The following is a 26,924-nucleotide window of genomic DNA, read 5'->3' on the forward strand; positions in this document are numbered from 1 at the left end:
AGGCAGGTGCATATGTGCTGAGCAGGGGCAGGATGTTAAGACCTACATCTCTCGCCACTGCTTCCTAGCAGCTCCTCACTCACTCACTAGCACGCGGACATTTTTGGTCAGCAGATGTCTACCTTCCCCTGTGCCCTGTGCAGGGAGAGTGGAGACCTAGCTCTAGGTCTGGGATTCCTTCTGGGTGGCTGGCACCTCTGCGTTAGGTGCTGCAGTGAACGCAACTGAGCGGTTATTGTCTCCAGCCAGCAGCGATTTGCCTGCGGTCCTCGGGGCGGGGGGGGGGGGGGGGGGGGGGGGGGGGGGGGGGGGTCCGTGGTGGAGCAGAGAACTGAGCCCAGCTCTGCCGCATTCCAGTCTAAGTGCCACAGTCATCCTACAACTATTTCAAACCTTTTCCCAGACCATTCCCCCCAGTTCCTTAATTGCTCTTGTGGCTTTTTGTATGAACCCTGTGGCTTTCGTTGTACAGATTTGCCTAAAACCAAGGAGTACTTTAAACTGCAGAGTTAGGAAAGCATTTTATACCTTCTTTATTATTAAGCACATTCAAACACCACCACCATCACTTTCATGAAGAATTTCTCTCCTGCTACTTCTTACTTGAATAGGGCATAATCTCTAATCTGTGGTACGGAACCACAGCATCCTGCTTTCTGCCACAGAGAAAATAAAATGTCTTCTTCAGGGAAGCAAGAAAGCAGTTCATTTACCCCAGCAATAAACAGATTGTGTATTTAAGTATCCTGATTCCAGCTGAGTATCTGTTTACATTTGTAGGTGTGGAGTCAGGATGCTAATAGTTCCCAGTGGGCTTTCAGATGGTCTTCTGAGAGACAGATCTTTTTGTGCAACCACAATAACGAGGAAACTAAAATACAGCTTTATTACGAAATTTGATTTTGCACATGATAGCTTCCAGAAACACTACCCACAGACTAGAGGCAATGCTGCAGATTCTTCTAATGATATATTTCATGCCTTTTACCATCCATGCCGAGTGTCCACAACCAAGAAAGGGAAAGCAGGACTCCAGCCTGACTTAGGCACCACCAGAGCAGCCAGAGCTGCATTCCAGATGCACAGCCGCATTCTTCCCCACTTATACAACCCCAGAGGCTGCAGAGATGCAGGATAAAACCGAAAAAGCTTTAATTGGGCTTCTGGCATGACTTATCTTCATTATTGCCAGTAACTCAAATCCCTATTACTCCCATACCATTCCAAGGCTGCCACCTAAGGAGCTTTTTTCTGCTTCTGAGCTTCTTACACAGCAATTCAAGCACACAGGCACACAGAGACTCTGGTGCTACTCCAGTAATAGTCTAGCTCTGCCACCTACGCAGAATTTGCATAGAAAGAGTCACAGGGCTGCCATTTTGAGTGTCCTGGACAGTCTTATCAAATAAAGAAGTAAAACAGCATTAGAACTGAACATTGTATTCAAAGTTGTAAGATATACTTGCCCCAGCTACAGCTACCCACTTTTTCTTTTTTAATCACAGTTAGCTTTGTTAAGCTGTCACATTACTCCATTCTTACCAAAAAGAGTTCACATCAGTTGCCTCGCGGCAAAAGCCAACAACATCCTGGGCTGCGTTAGGCAGAGTGTTGCTGGAAGGTTAAGGAAGGTGGTCCTTCCCCTCTTACTCAGCACTGGTGAGGCCACACCTGGAGCGTTGTGTCCTCTGCTGGGCTCCCCAGTACAAAAGAGATATGGATTTACTGGAGCAAGTCCAGCACAGGGCCACAAAGATGACTGTGGGACTGGGAGCATCTCTCATATAAGAAGAGGCTGAGAGAGCTGGGACTGTTCAGCTTGGAGAAGGCTGAATGTGTATAAATACCTGATGGGAGGGAATGAAGAGGAGGGAGCCAGACTCTTCTCAGTAGCATCCACTGACAATTAAAAACCATGAAATTTCATCTGAACATAAGAAAACACTTTTTTACTGTAAGGGTGGTCAAACACTGGATCGGGTTGTCCAGAGAGGTTGTGGAGCCTCCATCTGTGGAGATATTAAAAAGCTGACTGGACATGGTCCTGGGCAACCTTGGGGGGTTGGACCAGGTGATGTCAAGGGGTCCCTTCCAACCTAAATGATTCTGTTTATTATGGATGTTGAACGTATAGGTTATCTCCATCCTAAAGAATAATTAGAGGGAAGAAATTTGAATGATGCCTGAATTTAACATACGATGCCATAAATGTAACTTAGATATTTACTCCAAGTTAAATAAGGAAATCCAGACATGATGCTATCAGATGAGGGGAAAAATGGGCAAAACAAACTGTAGCTATATTGTAAGCATTGGGACGGTGAAGATTTAACAAGTTATGCTACACTGAAGAAACAGATAACAATTTTTATCTTGATCATCATACGGTGAACTGTCATGAATTACGTTGTAAGAATTCCATAAAATGAGTACATCTCAGGCTCTGATAAACCAGAAAAGCAGCGTGCTGCAGGTATACGCATGGAAAAACTGCTTCTGCCTGGCACCTCCATACAAGCCTGTACCTTCACTAGACACTTTTCCCCACCCAAGGTTTCCCCCTGGTGTCAGCGACAGTAACAGTACTGCGGTCTGACCCAAAGCAGCGTAATTCTGTGTGCCGAAGAGGAGAAGGTGGTAGTTAGGGGCTGGCCGCAGCGAACTTTTGTTGGCAGGAGAACTGTAGTTGCTGAGCTAATGTGTAACACTTCGATGAACTCTTTGGACGTGTGCCTTTGCTCCTCCACTTGTTAACCAGAGTAGATACCCGTCTTTTTTGCCATGTCTCGGTCGAAAGTCACAAGCAGTTAGTTCAGCAGGAAATAGAATGGCCGGGGGACGGCAGCAGGTTGCCAAGGGCGCACAGGCACAGCACCGCTTCATCGGGAAAGGAATGTGATTTACCTCAGGGTGCTCCACGGCAAGCGCTGGCTGCCAGCGCGTTCCTACCCCGCAGCCTGGGCAGGTCGTGGCCGGAGCCCCCTCGGCCTCTCCCTGACCCAAGGGCCCCCGGCCTTGCAGCTCGCCCTGACAAGGCCGCAGCCTGCCCCCGCCCGCTGCACCCCTCCGGCACCCCTCTCCTCCCGGCCGGAAGCCGCCCCCTCGGGAACCCCCATCAAAGCTCCCCCACAACGCCTGTTCAAACGAGCTGCCCGAGCCCACCGGCTGCAGGGCCCGGGGCCCGGAGCCGCCGGACCGGCCCCAGCGCCTACACCTCCCAGCGTGCAACGGTGCCGCCCCGGGAGCGGGGCGCGGCCGGGGGCCGCCGCGCGGCACGCTGGGAGTTGGAGTCGGGCGTTGGCGGTTGCGCAGCATCCGTTGGGGGCGCGCGGCGGTGTTGGTCTCTCGGAGGAACAAGGCAGCCATTGCCGCCGCGGCCGGGAAGAGCGGTTTCCTCACGGCCCGCAGGACTCAGCGCTCGGTGACGGTGAGCGGCTGCCCCTCCTTGGCTCGCTCGGTGGCGGGAGGGCCGGGGGAGGGTCGGGCGTCGAGTTGCGAGCAGACTTCGTGCAGTCGGGCCCTGCTGCGGGGCGGGGACGGGCCCGGCCTTCCTTGTGGCGGCGCCGGGCTGAGGGGGAGGAAGCTGCTCTCGGAGGCCTCGCTGGCGCCGCGCAGCGCTGCTGGCCCGGGCGCTCGGCGGGGGGCCGCTGGCGGTTGGGTAATCGAGGCGCGACGGCAGCGGGCCGCGGGGACGCCGCGCTTCATCGCTGCCCCGCGGCTTTGCGGAGGGGAGGGCTGATCCTGGCTGTTGTGCTCGGAGGGATGGCTAGGAGCCGTCGGGGCTTGAAGGTGAGTGTAAAGCTTTCGCGTCTGCCGCGAAGAGCGGGAGGGGCGATCGCCACTGGGTGGGCCGACGCCTCGGTGGCGGTGAACCCAAGGAGAGGGTCCTCCTGCCTTGGGGAGGCGGCGAGTCTAGCGCAGCCCTGTCCCGTCTCGACTTCTTAAAAAGGTGAACAAGCAGATGGTCTTTTGCTGCGGTCCCGTGTTTCCCGAGTGCTTTTAGGCCAGCATGTTTGATCTTGTGAGCCACTAGTGAGCAAACGCGGTTGCATTGTGCTAGGAACAACGTGTGAAGCGCTGCGACTTGCAGGTGTTGATACAGATCTCAAATCCATTGTGCTCCCTGATGTTTGAGTAAATAATGCATAAACAGGTAGTTTGCACGCTTTAGCGGTATCTGTGGTACTCGCAGGCAGTCAGATCCATCCACCCCATGTTCATTTCCTTCTGTTATTCCTCTTTCCTCCCCACCTTGTTTTTCTAGAACTAAGAACTGAAAATATTCAACAGCAGTTATGCAGTCGTTTTAATCTGTCAAATCACCCAAAATTAGTGATGTTGCCAGAGTGACTGTTCTTACCGTGTTTTAAAGCACATAGTTATGTAAATCTGTCCTTCCTCTGCAAAGGCCTGTCTTTCCCTTAATACCTACTGCTGGCCTTGCTAGTGTTTGTGTGGTAAGGGTGCATCGGGAAAACAATCTGTCGGAAGACTAACTACTCTGGAAGGGAACTGAATCAGTCCTCTGAGCTGGATTTCCATGTGGGTATAAAAATGCAAGTGTGGGCACAAAGGAGGGAATGGTTACAAAGGGCAACGTAGGCCCTTGTAGGAGAAGCACGGAACTTTTCACGTGATTAAATAGCTGTCACCTCAGGTTGTGGTTCGGGGACAGTTTAGGCCAAGTAAGTGCTGTCACACTTCTACCCCTCACCCCGTACGAAACTCTACACCCTGTCTTCCAAAGTTCTGGCACTTCTCTGGTGGCACAGTGAGCCCGAGTGAAGACGCTAATCAATAGAAACCTAATGGGTATTAACACAGAAGGTAAATCACGCTGATTCAAAGTACTGCATCCAAATTGTCTTGAACTACTTTCACAGCTAATGTGAGACGTTGTCTGTTTCCTCTGTCTGCTTTACAGTCCAGTCTTGCAATATAAGATCACATTGTATTTCCACTCCTTAGGGCTTGGATTCCTTGTTTTTTGTATGACGGAAAGCTGAGCCAAATAATTAATATTTTCCAGTCACAAGAACTTAAAAATTTCTAGATCACATAAACTGAAAAAGTGACATACTCGAGGTAAACAATGGAGCTTCCCTAAAATAAAGATCTCAAATTATGTATTCTGGATCAGTAGATAGTTTTGAAAATCTGAATATCTGAAATAGTCTTTGTTTTTGCCGTTGTTGAAATCTCATAATAACAAAATGTTTCTTCTTCATAACTTGATAGACTGTTAAAATAAGATATTTTATGGTTAGTGCAAATCGAAATAATTTGATTACTACCATTTATCTTTCGGATGCTAATATAACTCTATTGCAGCAATCCTTTCAGGTGAAAGCAAACGTTTGAGGGTGTTTTATGTTGTTATTCCAATGATTAGCGTAACAGTTTTGTTCTTTTTTTCTTTTTTTTTAAACTGTTGCTAGCCCAGCAAATTCATCTTGGAGCTTATAGAGTGGGTTTTTTCATGCTCTGTGGTACAAAAGCATTATTAGTCCAGCAACAAACAAAAACATTGTTTCAGATACAAGAAGTCTTTAAGTTATATGACTAAAAAGGACAAAGCTGGGAGTTCTGTGTAGGTTCTGCTAGAAGTCAGTAAGACAGGATTTTCTCACTTCTCTGGCTATAGAGAAGAATTGGGTCTTTAACATATATACCTGGAGGACGATAAAATCAAATCCCATTTAACCAAGATTTCTGAGATGTAAAAGTGATCTTAATCACCCTATTTTAAGTTTGTTAATCTGATAAACAGTGCTGTTTTTTTTCTTAGCATCAACCTTAAGATGAGTGGCTGCCGTGTCTTTGTTGGACACTTAAGCTCACGTGCTCGGGAACGGGATGTGGAGAAATTCTTCAAAGGATATGGACGCATACGAGAAATCCATCTTAAAAATGGATTTGGATTTGTGGTAAGTAGTACCTTATTTTTCTTTCTCTTGCTTGCAGGTACTAGCCTTGCTAGGCTGATGTCAAGGAAGGGAAGATGCCTAAGAACATAATAGTTCCAATGGGAAATGGAAAATATTAGTATACATTTCAGGCTGCTTTTCAGATGTTGGGATTACAGTTTTACCTGGGTTTGGCCAGATTTTGCTCAAAATCTTGGTAATATTCTAGCTATATTAAATGCATTGTCTGATCATAGTCTTCCATGGATTTAAATTTTCTCCCTTATTTCTGAAGACAGTATAAATATCCTGTTATGACATTACAAAACTTGATGAAGTCTTGACCTGGAGAAAAGTTTATACAGAGTCACTCATGTTCCTCTCTCACTGCTTCTAGTCTGCTTGGTTGTATCTCTAAATAATGGCCTGACATAAAAGCCAAGTAGTTGGCTAAGACAGCAGGTATAATAGGTGCTTACTGTTGGATTTAAGCAGCACAGGGTTTTAACTCTTTTGCAGCGAAGGTTAGGCATATTCGCTATCAATACGTGTTCACAGGGTATATGTGTCTGTCAGACTATGAAATGAAATACACAGTTCATTGGATCTTAGTTTCCTACCACTGCTTTCTAGAGCTCTATGCTCCTAAACTGTTGTCCAGATTTTTACAGCTTTACAGGTTCCCAAGTTGACTCAGGATTGGCCTGTTTCTTAACTATGATCTCCTGGGAACTGAGAATTAGCTGTTCTGCAGCACTGAGTTCAAACTGGAAAGGTTGATACTGCCCTTGCACTATGGCAAGCTTGAATGCCATTCGTTCTGCCCAGATCAATCCCTTGAGTGAAGCTATGGGAAAAGAACAAAAAAACAGGCTTTGCCTACTTTAGTTTCATAGGAGTATTACTTCTTGACTCCTGCATATACCGGTTCCTGATTGCCCTGCAGTATGAGCTACTTCTCGTTGACTGCCAGTGGGTAAATACCTGCCTCTTAAAGTCTGGAGGTAAATGGCCCATCTAGATGTGAGCCTGAGTTTATGTAGTATGTCCTTTCCAATTGCTGCTATTTCTCAATCACCTTTCTGTGAGCATTCCTCTTCTTTTCCTGGGCAGGGCTGTTGACTCATTCAGGAACGACTTCTGTTCAACTCCTGTACATGAGTCAGCCAACCATCCTTCCTCTTTTCTCCAGTTCCTAGGCAGAAGCATTTTCTTTTCAAAGCTCACTAATAAGCTTGAGTAATCGTCCCATAAGTCTGTCTAAAAAATTTAATTGTTCTCATGATGAAGAATTTTTTCCTTACATCTGAACAAAACTCCCCCCCGCCTTTGCCTGTCGTCCCATCATGGTGCACCCATGTGAGGAAAACATTTCCATCATCTCTCTAACTGTGTTTTAGGTATTGGAAGACTCAGACTAGATCCCCTTTGAGCTGCCTTTTCTTCAGGCTGAACAAACATGGTGCTCTCAACCTTTCTTTGTTCTCCAACCTTCTGATCAGTTTCGGTGGCCCTTTGCTGGTCCCGCTCCAATTTTTCAGTGTCTGTCTTGAGCTGGAGGGGCCAAAACTGGACACAGTGTTCCAGGTGTGGCCTAACAAATGCCAAGTAGGGTAGAATAATTCTATCCCTTGTCTGCTGGCTGTACTCTTACTGATGCAGCCCAGGACGCGGTTTGCTTTCATTGCGGCAAGGCCACACTGCTGACTCACGCTTAGCTGACTCTCCACAAGGATTTCCATGTCCTTTTCAGCAGAGCTACACGCCAGTCACGGAAACCCCAGCCTGTTCTGCTGCTTGGGATTATTCTATCCCAGGTGCAGGACTTCACATTTATCTTTTGCTAAAACTTGCGATTGTTGTTGGCCTTATCTTTCAGCCTGTCAAGGTCTCTGTGTGGTGGTTTTTCCTTCTGGTATATCTATTTCTCCTTCCACTTTGGTGTCAGCTACAAAATTGGTGAGGGTGCACTCAGTCCTGTCATCCAGATATAAATACACTGAATAGTAGTCTCCTTTGCAGTACCTCACTTGTGATGGGCTGTCAGTTCATCTTTGCTTTCGGTTATTTAAAATCTATTTATAAAACCTCTTACAAAACCAACTGATTCTGATTGAACGTTGTTGTAGTATTAAAAGCATGTTTCATTGTGCTTGATCGAAATCATTGCTTGATTTTTGAAACCTGAATTTACTTAAATTCTGTAGATTTCAGTACAGAATGTTTTCAAACTTCACACCATAGAGCTAGTATGTAAAGCTAGATAGACTCGCAGTCATTTAGTTTGTTAGAAACTAGCTGAAATCATGGGAGTTGTAGGTCCTAACTATTGATACTCTTAAATGCTGGGCCTAAATGAATTTCCTCAAGATAATCTTTGCATCATCACGCAAGATGTGTGATGTTTCACTTGGTAGTGAAACAGATTTCAGTGCAGAGGGGGGAAGATTGCTTAAGCCAGTATCGCTTCTGAAAAACTGTTTATAGTTACGCAAATGCTTTCTTCAACTCGAGAAGGTTCTTCTCTGTTGTTCATTGCTTTCAAGCTGCAGTTCCACATTTTTTTTTTCCTCCATGCACACTGTTGGTTCAAGCAGTCCCTACCCAGCGCTTGTTCTCACTGCTTTATTTCTTTCCTTTCTCCCTTTGCCTTACATGGTGTTACCACAGTTGTTCAGCCACATAATGAACCTACCTGGGAAGCTTATCTAGTTGAAAAATAACACTGTCTTTTTCACCCCACCTCCTGCACAAAGTGTGCTTTTTTTCATCTGGATAGGTTTCTTGACCTAGTTTCCTGCAGAGCTGTACAAACAGCTTTTGCCAAGAATCAGTGGGCTGGATAGTGGGCAGAGGCTACTCAGGCTGACTAAAGCAGCATTGCTGCCAAAAGCAAAGTGACAGATTCCGTTGCAACAGTATATGGAATTGCATATTATAGCTGATCCAGACCCACAGGTGGCCAGTGCTGAAAAGGGGCTTATGTTTCTCACCCTTCTAACACAGGCACCTTTTTGCCAGGCTAGTGAGCTGAATTCACTCAGAAAAAAATCAGAAAGGCTTTTTTTCTGCTTCATTCTTTCTTTGCCAATTCAGTAAGAATTGAATGAGCCCCAGAACTCTTAAAAGGGTTTTGGGAGCACACAGCGCTCCTGCTTTTGGTTGCAGTTCATCACCTTGTGCTGTTACATAGGATTTCCCTATATGTAGGGCTGTGTTTTAAACTGTATGTGTTGAAGTAATCCCCCCGCCTCTCTTGCAAAAAGTATTTTAGATATTTCTGTAATAAACCAGGTCATTTAGTTAATTTATTTTATATAGGTCTTGCAAATAGTTATACTGAAACAACTGAGGAAGGCAAAAGGAGTTTGCAGGGTGGAGGGAGAAGAAATGGTCATGAACGGGAACATCTGGCTTTTCAGTCATAAATGTACTAGGAATCCACTTCCTTGTTCGAAGTTCTGGCTGATACTTGCTGCAGAAATGTAAAATTTATAAAGAAAACATGTTTCCTAGCATTTGAATATACTATGAGGGGAAATACTTTTTTATTCCTATTTTCTTTCTAGGAATTCGAAGACCACAGGGATGCTGATGATGCAATTTATGAACTAAATGGTAAAGAGTTGTGTGATGAAAGGTAAGCTTGATACCATAATTTCCCTTGAGAACAGCAAAAGTGCTTTGCATCCAAATACAGTGCATTAGCTTGTGCTCTGACACCTGTTTCTTGTGGCTCTGTGGTGGGCTACACCTTCCATAACTTTAGCTAAAGAGATTCATTGGGATCCTGGCTACAGTCTTATGGAAGGCAAAGATAATTTGGGACGGGAGGAAGGGTGGTTTGGAGCAGGGCTGACTTGTCTCCGCTTGCACTTACTTCTCCTTCAAAGCTAACTCAAGGTCTTGTCACTAGAAATATTAGTAAAAGTGAATTGAACTTATCTTTTTGTTATTTATCTGTCTGTTGACTTCAAAATAAAAATTACTGTAACATACCTTGACTGTAGTCCACATTGTTGCAAACTGAAGGGCAACACTCCAAATGATGAGAGGCTATCATCAACTTCTTTTCTGATTATGGAAGTTGGGTTTAGGTCATTAGGTTATTATTACATTTTGGTACTCTTTTCCCTCTGTGATTACTCTTGGGCTCTGGTTGAGCAATTTTAATTGTTTCAGTCTGAATTACAGACCCATGACAATTTTCATGAGAGTCTGAGGGAGATGAATGAGACAAGAGAATACCACTGTTCTGGCTCTTTAAGAAATGCCAGTGGCCGTGTTATAAATCATTGCTTGCAAGGGCAAGATAATTCTTGTTTGTGTACATGTGCTTCCAGTTGCAAAAGATTTAAGTCAGTGTCAAATACTTAAAGTTTGTGTTTTATGTTTTGTTTGCTTGTTTTGTTTTGTTCCTATCATAAGGGTTACAATTGAGCATGCTCGAGCCCGAAGAGGAAGGGGCAGATTCCCACAACGGTTCAGTTATTACCAGTCGCAGAGTGGATCTAGGTAGGTGGTCTGGACTCTGTTTCCTACAAACAGAGTAACTGAAGAACTGTACTGAAATACTGTTTTCTTCTTGTGGTTGGAGTTAGGGTTCCAGCTCTGTTTCCTTGTATAGCTTCACAAAAGAAGTTTTATGTTCTCAAACCTTGGAGGTCCATTACTATTATTTACCTCCTCTGGCTGAGGAGAATGTGGATTTTAAAGCAGTTTAACTGGCTTGCAGAGGTTCACAAACCTGTTATGAAATGCTCCCTCTCCCTGTTGTAGGCACTACATTGGTCTTACTTCCTACTGTTGTGTAAATGATGTGAAGGAGTAATGCTGCAGTTGGATTGGCTGTTTTTAAGACTAAATCAAGAAAAATGCCAGAGCTTCTCTATTGAGGCTTTTGTCATTAAACTGAGCTTACAGGCTAAGTAGAATTATTGTAGGGCAATAGTTCAAGGTATTTACCGTCTAACCAAGCTTTCACATTTCCAGTTGTATGGTTATCAAAATGCTTACTTCAGCACAGCGTACAAGAGGAACTGTATTTGAGAAACAGTGCTAGGGCACAAGACACTGGCGTGTGCAGAAGTGTTTAAATACCTGTTAACTAAGTTTGCTGACTGAGCAGGTGCCTTGCTGAAGGAGAGCCTCTGTCCAACAATGGAACCTGAAAACCAGGACGTAGCTCATATCTAGATTACCTGTAGTGGACATACAGTATTTGTGGAGTTGTTCACTTTCAATAATTTGAGCCAGTGGTGAACCTTGCGCCAACTTGCAGTGGAGTTTGTGGAAGTTCTGCAGATTTGCATATATTCCACCAAACAACTACACATTACATCTTTGTACTTTATCTCTGCCTGTGTGAAGTAAAATATGTATGGTATAATTTACTCTGTCGAAACATTTATAGCTGTGGCCTATGCAGAGTAGAGTTTGGAAGAAAGATGAAGACTAAACTGACATAAACCTCTGCGTTTGTTTCAAAGTCAGAATTGCTGCCAGTTACAAACCAGTGTCTGGAACATCTAATTTGCATATGCAAGTATGCTAATTAGATTATTTTTTCTTTAGTGGCAGTAACCTTGATGCGGTAGAATTGGTCCGAGGTCCAGGCTAAAAGTGGACTTTAAAAGTAGGAAGTGTGATTGAAGGTCGTGGGCATCTGACGTTGTAGTCATGTTCATGACGTCAGACTGCCGATGCCAGACAGGAAGAGACTGCGGTTTGCAATAATGGAAAAATGAGACTCAGCCTGCCAGTTTTGGGACTCTGGGACCTCTGTTTAAATGCCTGGAAGATCTGGATGTTCTGAAAAAAATTGGGACACTTTGAGGTATGCACTGAAATGAAATTGCCTATGCTTCAGTGTACAAATCAATACGCACAATTTAGGATTATGTTTCTATAGGAGAAGATGAGAATAATTTTCTCTAAGGTCAGTGTTCTTGAATCTTTTTGTAGTAATACAAAGTAGTGCCATTGTTAGAATCCTGCATTACTTGTCAAAAGGCTGGCATACCTTTTTCCATAGTTCTCAGATCCCTTTGGATTCAGAATGACTAGGATTGGCAACATAAATGACCTGCAAGGGCAGTGTTCTTTCCAGATGTCTTACTCTTCTGTATGAACATTTTCAAGCCACACTTTCATTTTTGAGAGGGTCTTTACTTTTTGGTTAAGTAAAAAACATTGCCTTTCATTCAGGAACTGTAAACTGCCACAGTTATTTCAGAGCAACCAGTTATTTAGCTCTCATTTTACTAAAATAAGAATATTTCTACCCACAAAAATATCTAATATAGGTCATGGTGGCATTTATAAATATTAACAAGTGATTTGGAATTTAGAAGCATGACCTAAGATGCCTTTAAATTGTGCCTTCTATCTCCCTGACATAAAGCAGAATTTATCCTACCAACCAAAAAACATAAAAGAAATTGCCCTTCACATGAATATTCTCCAAAGCCATATGTGTGAGCCAAGCCTGTCAAATACCAAAACTAAACTAATTTTCTTTACATTATTGTCATTCTACTAGGCACTTATTTCGGTGTATCTGGAAAAAATGGCAGCTATATTGACTGCCTTGGTATAAAGTTCTTCATCAAAATCTTTTTTAATCCCCTCGTAGCAGCTCTCTTCTTGTAGTGGACTCTTAAATATATTCTTGATTAGGGAGAATCAAATCTACAGTCCAGCAACAAGGAAAATACTTAAATCTCTCAGCAAACTATAGAAAACATCAAATTTCTTAAGTTCTAAATTCCTTACACTGGAGACTTTTTCCTTTTTTTCTTTTCCTCTGAACTCTTCTAGCCGGTATGGACCTCCTGTTCGTACTGAACACAGGATCATAGTTGAAAACCTATCATCCCGTATCAGCTGGCAGGTGAGTTAACATCTTACCTTCTTTTTTTTACACCTTATTTTCCTACCCTGTAAGTAGACTGCTCTCAGCCTAATTTCTTAATAAAGCCATCATAAATATTTAACCTGAATAAAAAATAAGCAAAAAAGCTTCAGTGATTGCTAAAAATTAGCTTTCAGACACTTAAAGAAGTCTTTTGTTTCACAGCTGTGCAAATAGTTCTATAACTAGATTTTGTAGTTGGGAACTTACTTGTGTTTACCAACTCATAAAACTTCTGAAGACTCTAGATTGTTTCTAAATTATTGAAGCATAGCATCCATTCAAACCATGTCATCCTTTTGTATTGTTATACCTGGAAGTGCATGCCTTTGTTTTGAGTGAAATTTATGGTCTTTTCTTATGTTTTGCAAAATATTTTTGTGACATGATGCATGATTGAGAAGTCTGGTAATATGTCATTAATAAAGGGAATCATAAGAAAGTTACTGTGTGAAGTATGCTTACTGTAGATATTATTAAAAACCCCCAAACTTTCAGTAATGGTCTTTTGAAGCTTTCTTACCACCTTCCCCCCTCACCCCCCACCCCCACCCCCCTTGCTAATGTTTTGCTAATTTTTAGCTGGCTTTTAACAGAGTAACCATATAATAAATTCCTTTAGTTGTGTTCTGTGTAATATACAGTCTATAGAAAGTTTACTTTTTAAGGGCATAGCAACAGATGCTATTTACAAAAGGTAAGTGAATAGTGGAGTTTAGTCTTGTTCATTAACCTTTATATTCTTTGAATAAAGGGACTTTAATTAGGGTACTGAAAGATGCAGTAGAACATGTTGAATGTTCAAAGCCTTGATCTTGCAGCTAAATCCACATGAGGAGGCTGTTTGGCTTGCCTGGAGCTCCGCTAATGTGTTTCATAAGAGCTTGGGTACAGTCCATGCAGATAAACGGTTGAACTAGGTTTGTTTATCTTCTGCATGACAGGTTCAAAAGGTTCATAATTGTACAGTTGTGTTAATTATTGAATAACTAAGAAAACAACTTCTGAGTTGATGTGATGAGCAAGTGGATTTCATCTAAATATCCTCTGGGTATGCTATGCAGTTATGTATATGAAGAGACTGTTATAAAACACAGTGCTTGGAAACAACAGCAGGGAGCATAGTAGTAAGCTAGAATGGAGTGTTGAGGGGAGTAAATCCTATAATGCTGTTTAGTGTTAAATTCATAACTTGAAAAAAAAATTGTTTCTTGTGAATATTTATAATGGCTTTATGTGTACTTACCATTTTAGACTGAAGCCCACCCAATTCAGATTTCATACTGATGAATCTTTAGGATTCTAATTAAATGTTTTAATGACTTTCTTAAATATATTATAAGTTAGCATAAGATACTTTACTTCTTTATACCTGCCTAAATAGAAATCATTTGAAGCTAACATCCATATGGAAGCCTCATTTAGTTTTGAAGCTGTACTGCTTTGATACTGACTATAGTGTTTTAACTTCTTTTAACTATGCTACTTATACAACAGATTAAAATAGCTAATACATTAACAGTAGTGGCATTATTCTTTCTTTCTAATCCCTGAGCTTCTAGCAAGCACAATTGATATGGAACCTTGCTTTAAAACTTATGCGCATGATTTCATCTTTGGTGTGCGCAGATCCCCATGCTTTGAGAACTTCTGTCTCCTTTAAAAGTTACTGTGTTGGGATATTTAAAAACAAACCACAAATAAAATTTGTATTCAGATCAGTTTCCTCAAATTGTTGACTTTATTGTTAATAGATAATCTCATATCTAAGTAGTAGACAAACTCAGAATTCTTATTTTAGGAAGCATATATTTCTGCATGTTCAGAGCTTTCCAACCACCCTCGTTAGTTTTTCAGTATCTGTGAATTTTCAAGCAGTTGGGAAAAGCAGATCTGTGCTACATCAAGATGTAATTTTTAATACCTGTTTTTCCTGTTTATGGTTGTCCTACACCTTATTTTCCTTTACTGCTAAGGTCAACAGGGTATTTTTGTGCTGTTTAAGGTGAACCAGCACAGTAAACTTAGGATAAAATTTGACTGTTCCACTGGTTAAGTAAAACCAGATAACTTTAAAACATTCCCCTAATAATAGCAAATACTCTGTTGAGTCTTTCTAACACATGCACACTTACTCACTTGTGAGCAATAATGTTGGCATCTTAATCATGTTGACATTACTATTAGAAATGATATTTCATTATGATGATCCTTAGGATTCAGTGTATAGTGTGGCAAGTCTGTGGAGGCCTCAATTTTAAAGCCTAAAGTTATTAAATTAGAAAATGATTATGTAGGTTAACATTTTCTAACTTCCTTTTGCCTTATCAGTCCTGATCTGGTTAAGCTCTCATTGACTTGAGCAGAGCCAAAATGTTGTTCTTCATCTCTAAATTGGGATAAACATACTGAAGTTGAAATACTACTTTTAATGGCGCTGTAGAGCCCATTTTTTCATTTGTTATTAAGGTTTCTTTGTGATAAGCACATGTGAAACAAGGAAAATAACTACTAGTTTGCATATGCCAGTTTTTAAAATAAAATTATTGAATTTTAATTAAAAGATGAGATAAAACTAAACCTTCTTATACTCTGTGGCAAATGTTCTAAAGTTTTTCTTGGCTTTTTGTTTTGTAGTCTTTTCTTCTTTAAGCACATTTCTAACCAAGTACATTTTGAACCTCTTCTAACAACCTTGATTTGGTTAACCCTCATTTTTCTTGTGTGGAGGAAAAAGAACCAAAGATTTGGGGGTTTTCTAGTGGCTGAAATTCTAGGGTTTGGCCTGTTCTGAATTTTCCTTTTGGTTCCTATGACACTCCTGTTTTTTGGCGATCTAGATCTTGGTTTGCCTGGGTTTGATCTCGATTGGCTAGCACAGATCATCCTCGGGTTCTTTAGCCACTTCTGGAGACTGGAGACTATGTCCAGTGCTTTCAGGGCCTCTGGTACCTCCGTGAAGCATATTGCTATGAGCCATCACTCTGCCTTTCTCATGTAAGAGAGTTCCTCTTGGCCAGCTAGGTATTGGACAAGCAACTCTTTGCTTAAGGTACCTTCTTATATCATCTGCCACTTGTGGCATGTTGCGGTAAGTAGTCTGGGATTATAAAATACCAGATACTGTTTGGTAAAAAGTACTGCTTTAACTTACACAAATGTTTAGCTTTTTAGTGACCTTTTACATTATTTGTTTGTACTTTATCCTATTGCTGAGCAAGTAATTTTACAGTGCCTGCGTGTTTAGCCTCCATTAAGTTAAATACAAGGGTGTCTATTGACGTGGCACTGTAGTGTGACAGATATTTAAGTGAAATATAAGAAAATTTTTTCCCTTTGTAAAATTATTCATTATGTAGTAATTACACCTTTTTGCTTTTAATTTTGCTGTGAAGTTGGGGGAGGTGAGCATATAGAATGAATTTGTCTACATATATTGGATTGTCATTTAACTGGGGTGTTAGTCATGAAAATTTGCATTTAATACTACGTTGCTTTTCATCTGTTATAGTTCTTATTTCAGTGCATATGTTTAAGTATTGCATTGTGTTTTCATAACAGCTGGTTTTAGGACGCAGGATTATTTTAAAAGCAGTATTTTATTCACTGTAGTTGTAAAAATGAGGGATCCTTTCTATATGCAGCTGCTATTACATAGGCTGTTTCAGAAACTTTTTTCTAAATTGTGTGTATTTATATATAAGAATATAAAAGCATTAAGCAGTTTTAGCAGAGGAAGTTTTAGGAGGGTATTACTTACTGCTAGCTGACTCATTTGTGTCCTGTTTAAGGCTAAAACGTTAACTTTTGCTGCAGGACTTGAAAGATGTCATGAGAAAGGCAGGGGAGGTGACCTATGTGGATGCACACAGAAACAACAGGAATGAAGGGTAAGTTCATTTTGTGTCTAAATCTATATGATAACTGAAACTGTTAAAGGCAAGATTATCCTTGTAATAGAAAAGAAATGAAACATGAATCTATGGTGTGGCTTAGATGCTGAAATTTCTCCAATTTAAAACAAACAAACAAACAAACAAACAAAACCCCCACAAACTGTCAGTAAGTCGGAGTTCAGAAGTGGTATTGAACTCAGTCTCTACTCTCTACTGTGAAAACAATGTGTCAAAGCAGAAGGGGAAGGGAGAATATCTTTCAACAGTTGAGTTCTGCTGTCTTTGACGTGGGGTTATTTATATAATCATTTATGATCTGACTCCTGAGGCTAAAATACCTCCTGTCTGTGGCTGCTTTGCAGTGGTTCAACAGTCAAAGTAATGGGAAATTAACATAACCAATCTCCATAGGGAATACCTAGCTGCCTGCTCTCCATTCTTAATTTTGCAGACTACAAAGGACCTGCAAGAGAAAGCAGGAGAGAGGGAAGTATGAATAGAGCGCCTGTGCTGGCAAAACAGTGCTCTAGGGCCACTGCAAGCAAATGCAACTTAGACTTTTTTTGAGAGGAAAACAAATTAAAAAAAACCAAAGAGGGGATTTTTCTCTTCACTGTTAAAAATCTAAATAGGGCAGGAGAATCTGCAAGTTTTATTTTGTTTCTTGGACAGCTTTAGAATGCAATTTAGTGGAGGACTGAAAGATAATTCCTCAGCTGGTGCAGGTTTGTGTAGCTTCCTGGATTTTCTCCATCTCTTTGCAGATGAGAGTTCTGGTAATGTTTAAGAAGATGTGAAAGGTATGGATGGCTAGGACTGTTAGTGTCATATTTTCCTGTTAACCAAGTTAAAAATTAGCTTTCAGAAGATAAAACATCAAGCTGTGAATCAACAGATTGAAAAAGACCCAAACTTGTTCTCCTTGCTTTTTCAGTTTCTCTGAAACAACTTCTTTTTTTCCTGATGGTATACAGGGTTGTGGAATTTGCATCTTACAGTGATATGAAGAGTGCACTGGAAAAATTGGATGGCACTGAGCTGAATGGACGCAGAATTAAACTGACTGAAGATCATAGAAGGCATAGGTATGTCACCTGACCTGATACAATTCTGCTGAGGGCATGGATTTGGGTAGTATTGATGTCAAAGTTTTATTATCTAATTCTTTGGCCCCAAGCTAAATATCACTGCACAGAACCATGTTCTAGCAGTGTAAACAGATTTAGATAAGAACTAACTTGCTGAAAACAGGGTAAATAGAACACTTTTGGATGAGAGTAAGGAGATTTTTTTTAAAAAAGATAAAACGATATTTAAATGAAAGGACTTTGAAAAAAAAACTATGCATTTTGGTATTAAAAGCCTTTTAGTTTAATGGAAAGCTGTTTCACAGTCCTGTGAAATGTCTCCCAAATAGTTGTGAAAGCCAACATTTTCATGAGAATAAAATAAAAAGAGATAGCTTGCTTGCATTATTCCCAAAGCAGGTCTGCCATTTTGTTATTAACAAAACATGTTAGCTGCAGCTCTTTCATTATCTCTTAAAAATAAATCCATTTCTTTCATGAAAAAAGGGATGCATAACTTAGAGAAGGTGTTAAACTCTCAGGCCTTAAAGTGTGCTGGTGTTCCATGCCTTTAGAGACTTTTTTACCATCTTGAAAGAAACCCTAACTAATTTACATGGGCATTTCTAGAGAGAATAAATACTACACGTATGAATTTTCATTTCTGTGCTTTTCTTGATAAATGGCAAAAAATTTGTTTGTCTCCTCCCAGTGGGGGTGGGGAGAAGACATCTTTTATTAGGCAGTTCATATTTTGCCAAGCTAGCAGAGAATGTCAAGGCCAGCAGTTCCTGCTAGCCTTGGCCTAAGAAGATATTGTTGTGATGGAGCATAACAGAAATCTAGCAGCACTCTGAAATAACTGAATGCTGTGCGTAGTGCATTCAGATGTTCAGATGGATATGCTGTGCATACAAAATAGTTGAGAATTTAAATTGAGTGTTTTAAATTCAGTAAGAGGTGAGACTACAGCTTTTAATTGTGTTTCTCTTAGAAGCAGATCTCGATCAAGGAGTTACTCAAGATCTCGCAGCAGGTCCAGATCTACAGGATCTTCCAGATCGGACAGCCGGTCCAGGTCCAGGTCCAGATCAAGGTCCAGGTCTAGGTCTCGTTCTCGATCCCGGTCCCGATCTCGATCCCGGTCTCGTTCTCGCAGTCGTACACCTAAAAAGAGTTACTCCCAGAAAAGCCACCGCTCCAGCTTGCTAGCTTCTTCCCCATCTCCCTCTTCTTCTAAAAGAAAATCTCGTTCTAGGTCGAGCTCTGGTCATAGCCGTAGTTAACCTGCTCTTAGAGATGTATTAATGCATTTAATTTGATTCGAGTTTCTTGAAGACTTGAGACAAATTATACATGAGAACTGGGAGGGGGAGTGTTAACATGATGAAAGGGTAACCTCCTCTTACATTGCCAAAGTGCCTGTCATCAAATAGGCCATCTCTGTGAGGAGGGGCTGTCAGCTTTCTCCTTTCAGTGAAGTCTGGAGTGGGAAGTCTTTTTTATTTTTTTTTCCCTGCTATTAGTAAACATTTCTATCATAGATATATTATGTACATATAATGCTGAGGTAATGGGATGAGACAATACGCTGCTTTCTCCCTCTCTTGCCCCCCACTTTCCCCTCCACCTCCAAGGCCTTTGACTTCCAAAATACTACGTTAGCTTTTGTCCTTGGTATTAAGTCCGAGAACAGGAAGTATAGATTTTATTCCCTTAAGGTTCTGTGGCTACTTTTCTGTGTGAGAATGAATGGACCAGCTGAATTTAGTTTAGAGTTTTCCCTGTTGCTTGGCTTAACAGGCTGTTTAAGTTCCAGCTTTAAATGACCTTGATAATATGCTTAATTTGCAACAGACTTTCAGGAATACACATTGGTCAGTTGAATATTGCTCATTTGGATAGTGAATCAATGCAATGTTAAGCAGTAATGAAAGCTGGAATTTCCTGTTAAAATGAGATGTACCATCCAGATGTCAGGATTATTGGGAATCCATTATAATAATTTTCCAGTAATTCACTAGTATGTGGTATTGTATGTAGAGGCCTTATTTGACAAGTGACTCCATAAAACTGCACAGAAATGTCAATATGCATGTCCATGTTTTTGATGTTTATAAAAGTGACATAGCTTTCATACCCAAAAGTATGATACTGAATAATGTGTGTATGACTAGCAATAGTCTTGATGGAAAGGAAGGTTATTTTAGTAATGACAGCAGCAAAAAAATCCCAGGAAAAGTGTAGTCAGTTGTGACAGGAAAAGTTAATCATGTTAAAGCATAAAGAGGATAATTTCTTTAAATCTCCTGAATGCACAGTTGTTTTGATTAATAGAAATTTCCGCTGCAGATACTGTTCGTTCTTATAATTTGGAATTAGATGATTTTTTTTTAACTTCTGTATCATTAAAGAAGGGAAACATTTTCAGAAAAATATGTAAATTAATCCCAAAGTCTTACATGTGTTTAAATGTACCATTCCTAATAAAATAAAACCTTTTTCTGGCTTACTTTGCAGTTTTGTTTAGTAATGTTACTGTTGCTGTTGTTCACTTCCTACAATCTTGCAAACATAATCACAAGGAAGTTTATTTGAAGGTGTACCCATATGGAAGCAAGCAAAATGTAAGCTAGAAACCAGTTATGACACGTAAGTAACCAGATGCTGACTAATAGGAGGGCAGGATAGGATTTTACTGTCATGGCCATCAATGGCTGTTTGAATGGATGGCAAGTGGTAGTCTTTCTGTAGTCCTTGCAGACAGATTTGTGTGACACCTCCTTGTCCACCAGTTCAACAAAGAACCAACAACCAAATGGCCATAGGTGTTGGAATCTTCCCATAGCTAAAATCGTTTGTCACTTTTGAAATATGGTTCCAGAGATTCTTATGCGGCCCACACGACGTCTGTGCATCTGAGGCTTAAAGGCTGATGCCCTTTCTAGAGGAGGTTACTGCTAATCATGTTCTTTGCATGTTTGGCTTAATGTGATCTGAATATGCTAGCAGTTCAGAAAGAACACAAGGAACAAATAGAAATCACTTTGCAGAGGAATCTTACTAGATAGGACTCTGTTGGGAAGGCTGGGGTCTGCTCAGCTGAGTTAAATGTCAGTGTTGCTTGCTTTGGTAAATTTGTTATGCTATGAAAAAAACTCCCAAAAATGTCCACTGCCTAGCCTAGTACCTTTGAGATTGGCAAGTGCAGTATCAGAGACCTTGAATGCTTCTGACCACAGCATGCTTACCTTGCAAATTGTTTAAATATAGAGCTAATGTAAATCTTGTGAATTTTATTAATTCTTGATTCTTTATTGTACAATGTCCTTTCCATTCCATAATTTTCTGTTGATTCAGTCAGCAGTGGCAACAGTAAGATGAATATAGACCAAAGAACCAGCCTCCCCTTCCCTCCAAACACCTTTAGGTTGTAAGCAAGTTTATAATCGTTGTTGTGATTGCAACCATAAATACATACAGCTTATTTCTGAACCCAAAGCCCAGTCTACCCATAGATTTGTGTTGCTATTAATACTGGTTAGAAGTACATTTTTTAAACTTATTTTAAATTGTGTGATTGAACTGATAATAGTTTAGTGTAGAAACACCTATGACAGTATTTCTTTTCTGTGCTGGCATCGTAGTGGTTTCAACACCTTTGCCAACCCAGCTGCGTCCAAGTTAACTCTAGTACTGGTTTCTAAATCTAGCAACAGGTAACTAAGGACTGCAGATTGTAGGGTGGTGTTACCAGTGCAATGTGACATGACGGAAATAGACCTCTCGCTAATTTTTTTTACATGTTTTTCAAGGTGGCAAGCAGTGGCTCTTTGTTCCCCTGAGATATACAAAGGTGTTTAGGTGAGGAAAAGGTGAGCTTTTGAAATACTACGAATATTAAATCTGATATTTCTCTAGGGAAAGATTTGTTTATGGTAGATGTGAACTTGGCAGCTTTCTCAATATTTATTTGAAGGGCAAAGATAGGAATCTTCAGCAGCTAAAAACAGTTTTCTTAAAGAAGAGGTTGAGTGCCTGGTTACTCAGCTCTTAGTTGGTTCTTTTGGTGTATTAATTTCAGTGTTTGCAGAAATAATGGATTTTGAAGCCCAAATTTTTATGTATTGTGCACGTGACTTTTTTTCCATGGCTTTTTCCTTGTCAGAAAAGCTTAAGCCCTTAAAATGTACGTGGGGGAGAAGGCGGAAGGGTGGTCTGATTACCCCCTCCCCCCCCATTTCCTGCTGTGTCACCACATTTTTTTCTTTTTTTTTTTAAAGAGGACAGACAGACTATGAATAGCAGATTGGATTTTTTTTTTTTGCCTTTAGGAAAAAAAAACACCCCAAACCAAACCTCAAGACTATCGTATCCGGAAGTCCTAACAATTTTGAGTAGGTTTCAGAGCAGCACAGTTCTGTTCGGCACATGGTAGAGTTGGAAATGAAAACTATATTTTTCATTGGGGTAACCCTGAAACTTTAGGAAGTATTGACCTTACCTGGCATGTAAAATGAGCTACAACTCTGTACACTTCATTAATTGCTTTGATGAAGGATAACTCATTGTGCCACTCTTAAGTTGGTCATGTCTGACCTCAGCTTGGAGCAAACCCAGTCTGGAATTTGTAGTTTTAGGGCATATGAGTTGGTGCAGAGGGTTTAAAAGGACAGTTCAGCAGCCTGAATAAAATACTTGCTTGGTGGTCAGCAAGCGTAGAAAAGTCTTGAGAGGGAAGAAGAGAGACTGGGGTAGATAGAAGCTGTGAAGGGAAGAAAAGGACAAGAGGGAGTTTGTTTTGACAGGTGGCAGTTTCAGTGTTACAGAGTGGTATAGATAGACCACAGAAGGGAATACAACCTTTATACTCATGACAACAGTTCAAATTTAGAGGTTTCCACCAGCAGGTGATCTTGAGATAAACAAATTGGGGAACAGGTGTGCTTGTTTGTTTTGCTTAAAAATATTTGGTGTTCTGCTGAAGAGCAAAAGGTCTAACGAAAACTAAAGTCGTACCTGTGTTCCTGTGAGAAGACAGTATCTACGAGTCAGGTAGGCATCTTGATTAGTAGACAGAGGTTTACTTGGTAGACTCTTTAGGGAACACATTATAGTCCAAAATTTGGCTGAACTATTAATGTATTTCAGAAACCAGATTATTTTAAAAATAGAACATTTTTAGACTGCATTGGAACAAATTACTTATCTGTATCAGATGCCTTAGTTCCAACTTTACAGAGCGCAGGAATGTAAGCTCCACTTTAAAATAACCGTAAATAGACTACTTTAATGTATTAAAGTCATATCTTTTACAGGCAGCATGTTCCAACATCTGACACTTCCCATGAGAAAGCTGGGAATCATCCCTTCCAACTGGCAGAAAGCTTCTGCTCCCCGCCCTGCAAAGCTGAAAGGAACAAAGCTCTGAAGTCACGATGCATCTACAAGTAAATCTGTCATTACTCCTACCCTTATTCTGCTAACCTGATCCTTGAAGAGCAGTTTTCACAAATTCCTCCTCAGCAAATGGAGGTGACATAAGACAATACAAATGTTAAATTTATATTAGATTCAAAGGTTCCACTTGAACCTTGGGGGTGCAGTTGGGCAATATGGCTAGGACGATCTAGCAGCTTGCTGCTGGCAAGACAAGCTACCATCCCTGTGCCTGCCCCTTGTCTTGTGCCAGCTCTGGTCCTCCAGAAGCTGGAGGAGGATCCTGATCAGCATCTGATCCTCCAGAAGCCACCTCCAGAAGTGGGTGCTTTGGGTCTCCTGCAATACTGCTTTTTCCAAAAGTCCTCTCTGGGAGGGAGGAAGTGGAATTACAACCTGGGGTATAACTCCCCTGTGATCCTTCTGTTCGCCTCCCTCACAAACACAACTATCCCATTTTTCCGGACTTTATCCTCCCATTCTGTTCTCCGAGCAGTCAGTCTCCAAACAGAACACTGTCACTCTCCTTCCGTCCAGGATTTCTTGTGCTTCTCTTACCACAGGGCATTTTCCTCCCATTTTCCTCCCTTATGCTACAGCATGCAACTGCTTGCAGCACAGGGTTCAGCTGGAAGTTGAGCACTGCAATTAGTTGCATTTCAGCAACTGGCTACGTCCCACCCTAAAAATAAGAGTATATTTTCTGTGACGTTTATGGCATTTCTTTATTATTAATTACATTTTTGTCAACTTAACACAGGGCTCTTCATCCAAGGGTATCCCAGCAGTTTGTGAAGATAAACTTTATTATACTTGGCCACATCACATCTCCGCTTTACAGATGAGAAAAGGAAAGCAAGTGGTGGGGGTGTTCACCTGCGGCTGCAAAAAGAGAGGTCAGGAGGAGGAATGTGCCCGCGGCGGAGGCCAGGATTCCTCAGGGGCAGGCTCAGCTCTGACTCGTGCCATCTAGTGGCTGTCCTTGTTCGTGGCCTGTGGAGCCATGAAAGGGGCTCGGAAGGGTTTGGGTTCCTCTTAGGAGAGAAAAAGTTTCTCTTTCAAAAATGAGGTGAAGTAGCAGTGTGCTTCCGAGTAGGAAGAAATACCCCGGGATCTGTACCCGCAGTGCTGTGCCATTGCTCTAGCAGAGAGGGTCAAGAATGATGGGTTCTGAAGCAGGACGTTCTCAGCTCTGCCTGCTCCTCCTGCTGCACCCTAATTGTAGAGCTGAGCGCTGTACCGTTCCTAAGTGGCTTTAGTTTTCTTACTCGGGTTTTGGAAGCATGTAATTTCCAGTCTGTTTCCTTCATTCCCCCTCCTTAGCCATTGTTTGCTGGAAGACTAAATGCTCTGTGTGTACAGTACCTGAGGGCACATTTCCCATTTTACCAGCCCTGCAATCAGTTATCCTTCCACCCCCTCTCTTTGCAAACCTGCAAGAGAGTTGTTAGCCTTTCACCTGGGGGTGATCTACTAGGACAAAAATGCTGATTAGCTAACAGTTATGCCTGGCAGAGGGCTATAGCTGGGGGAGCAGCACAAGCAGAGTGCTCTATGCATGTCAGCTTAAAGGAGGGGATACAGCAGAAACACTGACTCCACATAAGGGAGCCATTCAGGCCTTGGATAGAGTCAGCACCAAGAGGAAAGTGCAAGGGTTAACAGGCTGGGGGCCTGGGTTAGAAACAAGGCCAAATTATATGTAGTGAAATACTAGCTAATGGCAGCTCTGTATGTCTGGGTAGTCTCAAGATGTTCAAAGGACAATCACTACTATTGATTTGCTGGGCCTAGGACCATGAGGGAGGAGTGATGAGGGAGAGGAGAAGAGTATATGGTAAGACCTGCTCTTCAAGATTAATGGAGAGCTTAAAATAAAAGATAGAGTTTCACTGGTAATGAATGATACTTTTGTGTTGTGTGATGGCTTTTTCCTGTAACCAGTGATGAATGTCTTCTCTCCCTGTTATCTCCTTTTCCACTCTAGAAAACCCTTGCACTGTGTGGGCATTTAGCAGTGGCAGGTTGAGCTGGAAAGATCAAGATCAATATGCTTGCAGTGGATGTTTCAGTTCAGACCAAGAACTGCTCTGTATGTGTGTATAGATCACTGTATGTATGTCTGTATGTGTGTAGATGTGATACATCACTGGAGACCCTGAGATGAGGTTCAGCAGGATCCCACATGGACACTGGGTTTGTTTTACCCAACAGCCAGCTCTCTGGCATTCTAAGGCAACTGATTTCTCCTTGCGTCTGAGAGGTCCATCGATATTACTTTGTGGTTCATAGAGGTAAGATGTAGCAGGTCATGCTTTTAAAGGAAATGAGCAGCCATTGGTATAGCTGAAGTCATTAAAATCTGAAAATGTTCCCACTGTAGAGCCTTGAAAGCAGAGGTACCCCAAACTGATATTAAAATTTGAGCCAGATTTTAGTTGGGGGTAGGGTGGAGGTGTTGCAGCAGATGCTGGCACTGCAATGACAGGAAAGGGAATTAAGGAAAAGATATACAGGGAAAGAGAGGAAACTGGATGAAATCTTTGCATTTCACATCTACAGGTGAAAGAATTATTCCTCAAACTCAGTGAATGGGACTGTGGGCCTAGGCCCCACTCACCACCGTGACTTCTGGTTGGGATTTTCGTAAGTGCCTCGGGACATCAGGAGTCCAGGCCAGCAGCATTCCAGGCACTAGCCAGAGCTCTCCAACAGGGGCAGCAGATGGGGCCTGCCTAGGCCATGGGCAATCTGCCATCCTGCTGGTACTGACCACCAGAGAATCAGTACCTGGCCTCTCTAGACAGCCTCGCCCTTCCATGCCTTTGGCCAAAGATGGAATTTACCAGAGCTGGAGTTAAACCCAACATCTAGTGCCTCAGCCTGAAGCGTTGCTTTTGATTGCGCTTGGCTTTGTTCCTTCTATGTCTTTTTCCCAGTAAAGCTTCAGATCACACTAGCTCTTTAACAAAAAGTATAAGCAAGCAGCTCTGCTCGCTCTTACACACATGGCCATTGCCATGTTCTCTGCTTCACTGCCAGTTCCTGTGAATGCCTAACTGAAAAGTGATGTGCTCAAAAAACCAAGTTTTCTTATGTGTTTAAAAAGCTTCCTCGTTCTTTTCTTCCAAATTGTCACAGCCTATTTCTAGCACTGTACAAGAACGCTGCTGATCACATAGACTGGTCTTCCAGGTTTGCCAAAACGCTTGCTGCAAGCTTTCTGCCCACACCTGCCCTCCATTTGTTTCAATTTGCTTTACCTTTCCCCAGTTCTGGCACTTGGATGGTCTAAAATCCACATCTGCGCATTGTACATACCCTCCTGAACTTCTTTTAGTCCAGTAGCTCGTATCTCTTATCCCTGAACACCAAAATGATCACACTATGCTGTATTTCCCAGGGAGAATGGATGATACTCAGTATATAACTTTTGAGACCCCATATCTCTTGGCGAACACCTTGCAAACTGTGAGTGAATTTACTTAGCTCGGCTAAGACCTTGCAAGCCTGTGCTGCGCACTTTCCTACCCTACATTTGTCTATACTACCTGAACAGCGGTAGTAGCTGTATGCGGAAAAAGAGTGTGGCGAGAGTGGTTTATGCTTGTACTCACAGGGAAGGCGTTGTGATGTTACATAGCAGCCAGTGCTGTCTTGGACTTGGGTCTAAAGCCGCCCCGCACGCTTCTTCACCATGACG

The 26,924-nt window shown here is 41.7% G+C and overlaps 1 protein-coding gene across 4 annotated transcripts; it reads left to right on the forward strand.

Moving 5' to 3' along the window:
- The first annotated feature begins 3,270 nt into the window (after positions 1–3,270).
- On the forward strand, positions 3,271–20,294 carry LOC142410417 (serine/arginine-rich splicing factor 5-like). 4 transcript variants are annotated; one of them, XM_075502948.1, is made up of 8 exons: positions 3,271–3,427; positions 5,789–5,927; positions 9,476–9,546; positions 10,335–10,421; positions 12,726–12,798; positions 16,636–16,709; positions 17,690–17,800; positions 18,777–20,294. In XM_075502948.1, exons 2-8 carry the CDS (start codon positions 5,802–5,804, stop codon positions 19,066–19,068), a joined length of 834 nt encoding a protein of 277 aa, XP_075359063.1. In that variant the 5' UTR covers positions 3,271–3,427; positions 5,789–5,801; the 3' UTR covers positions 19,069–20,294. The 4 variants fall into 4 exon arrangements, with proteins under 4 accessions (XP_075359063.1, XP_075359065.1, XP_075359066.1 ...); XM_075502950.1 differs by having other exon boundaries at positions 18,780–20,294; XM_075502949.1 differs by lacking the exon at positions 3,271–3,427 and adding an exon at positions 3,567–3,789.
- Positions 20,295–26,924: the final 6,630 nt, after the last annotated feature.

The sequence above is a fragment of the Mycteria americana genome, chromosome 5, assembly GCF_035582795.1.
Source record: "Mycteria americana isolate JAX WOST 10 ecotype Jacksonville Zoo and Gardens chromosome 5, USCA_MyAme_1.0, whole genome shotgun sequence".
In the NCBI taxonomy this organism is placed as follows: Eukaryota; Metazoa; Chordata; class Aves; order Ciconiiformes; family Ciconiidae; genus Mycteria; species Mycteria americana.

Coding starts and splice junctions, on each gene's coding strand:
- LOC142410417 (XM_075502948.1), top strand. CDS start 5,802: ATGAGTGGCTGCCGTGTCTTTGTTGGACACTTAAGCTCACGTGCTCGG. Junction 5,928..9,475: donor AAAATGGATTTGGATTTGTG/GTAAGTAGTACC, acceptor TTTTCTTTCTAG/GAATTCGAAGACCACAGGGA. Junction 16,710..17,689: donor AGAAACAACAGGAATGAAGG/GTAAGTTCATTT, acceptor GATGGTATACAG/GGTTGTGGAATTTGCATCTT.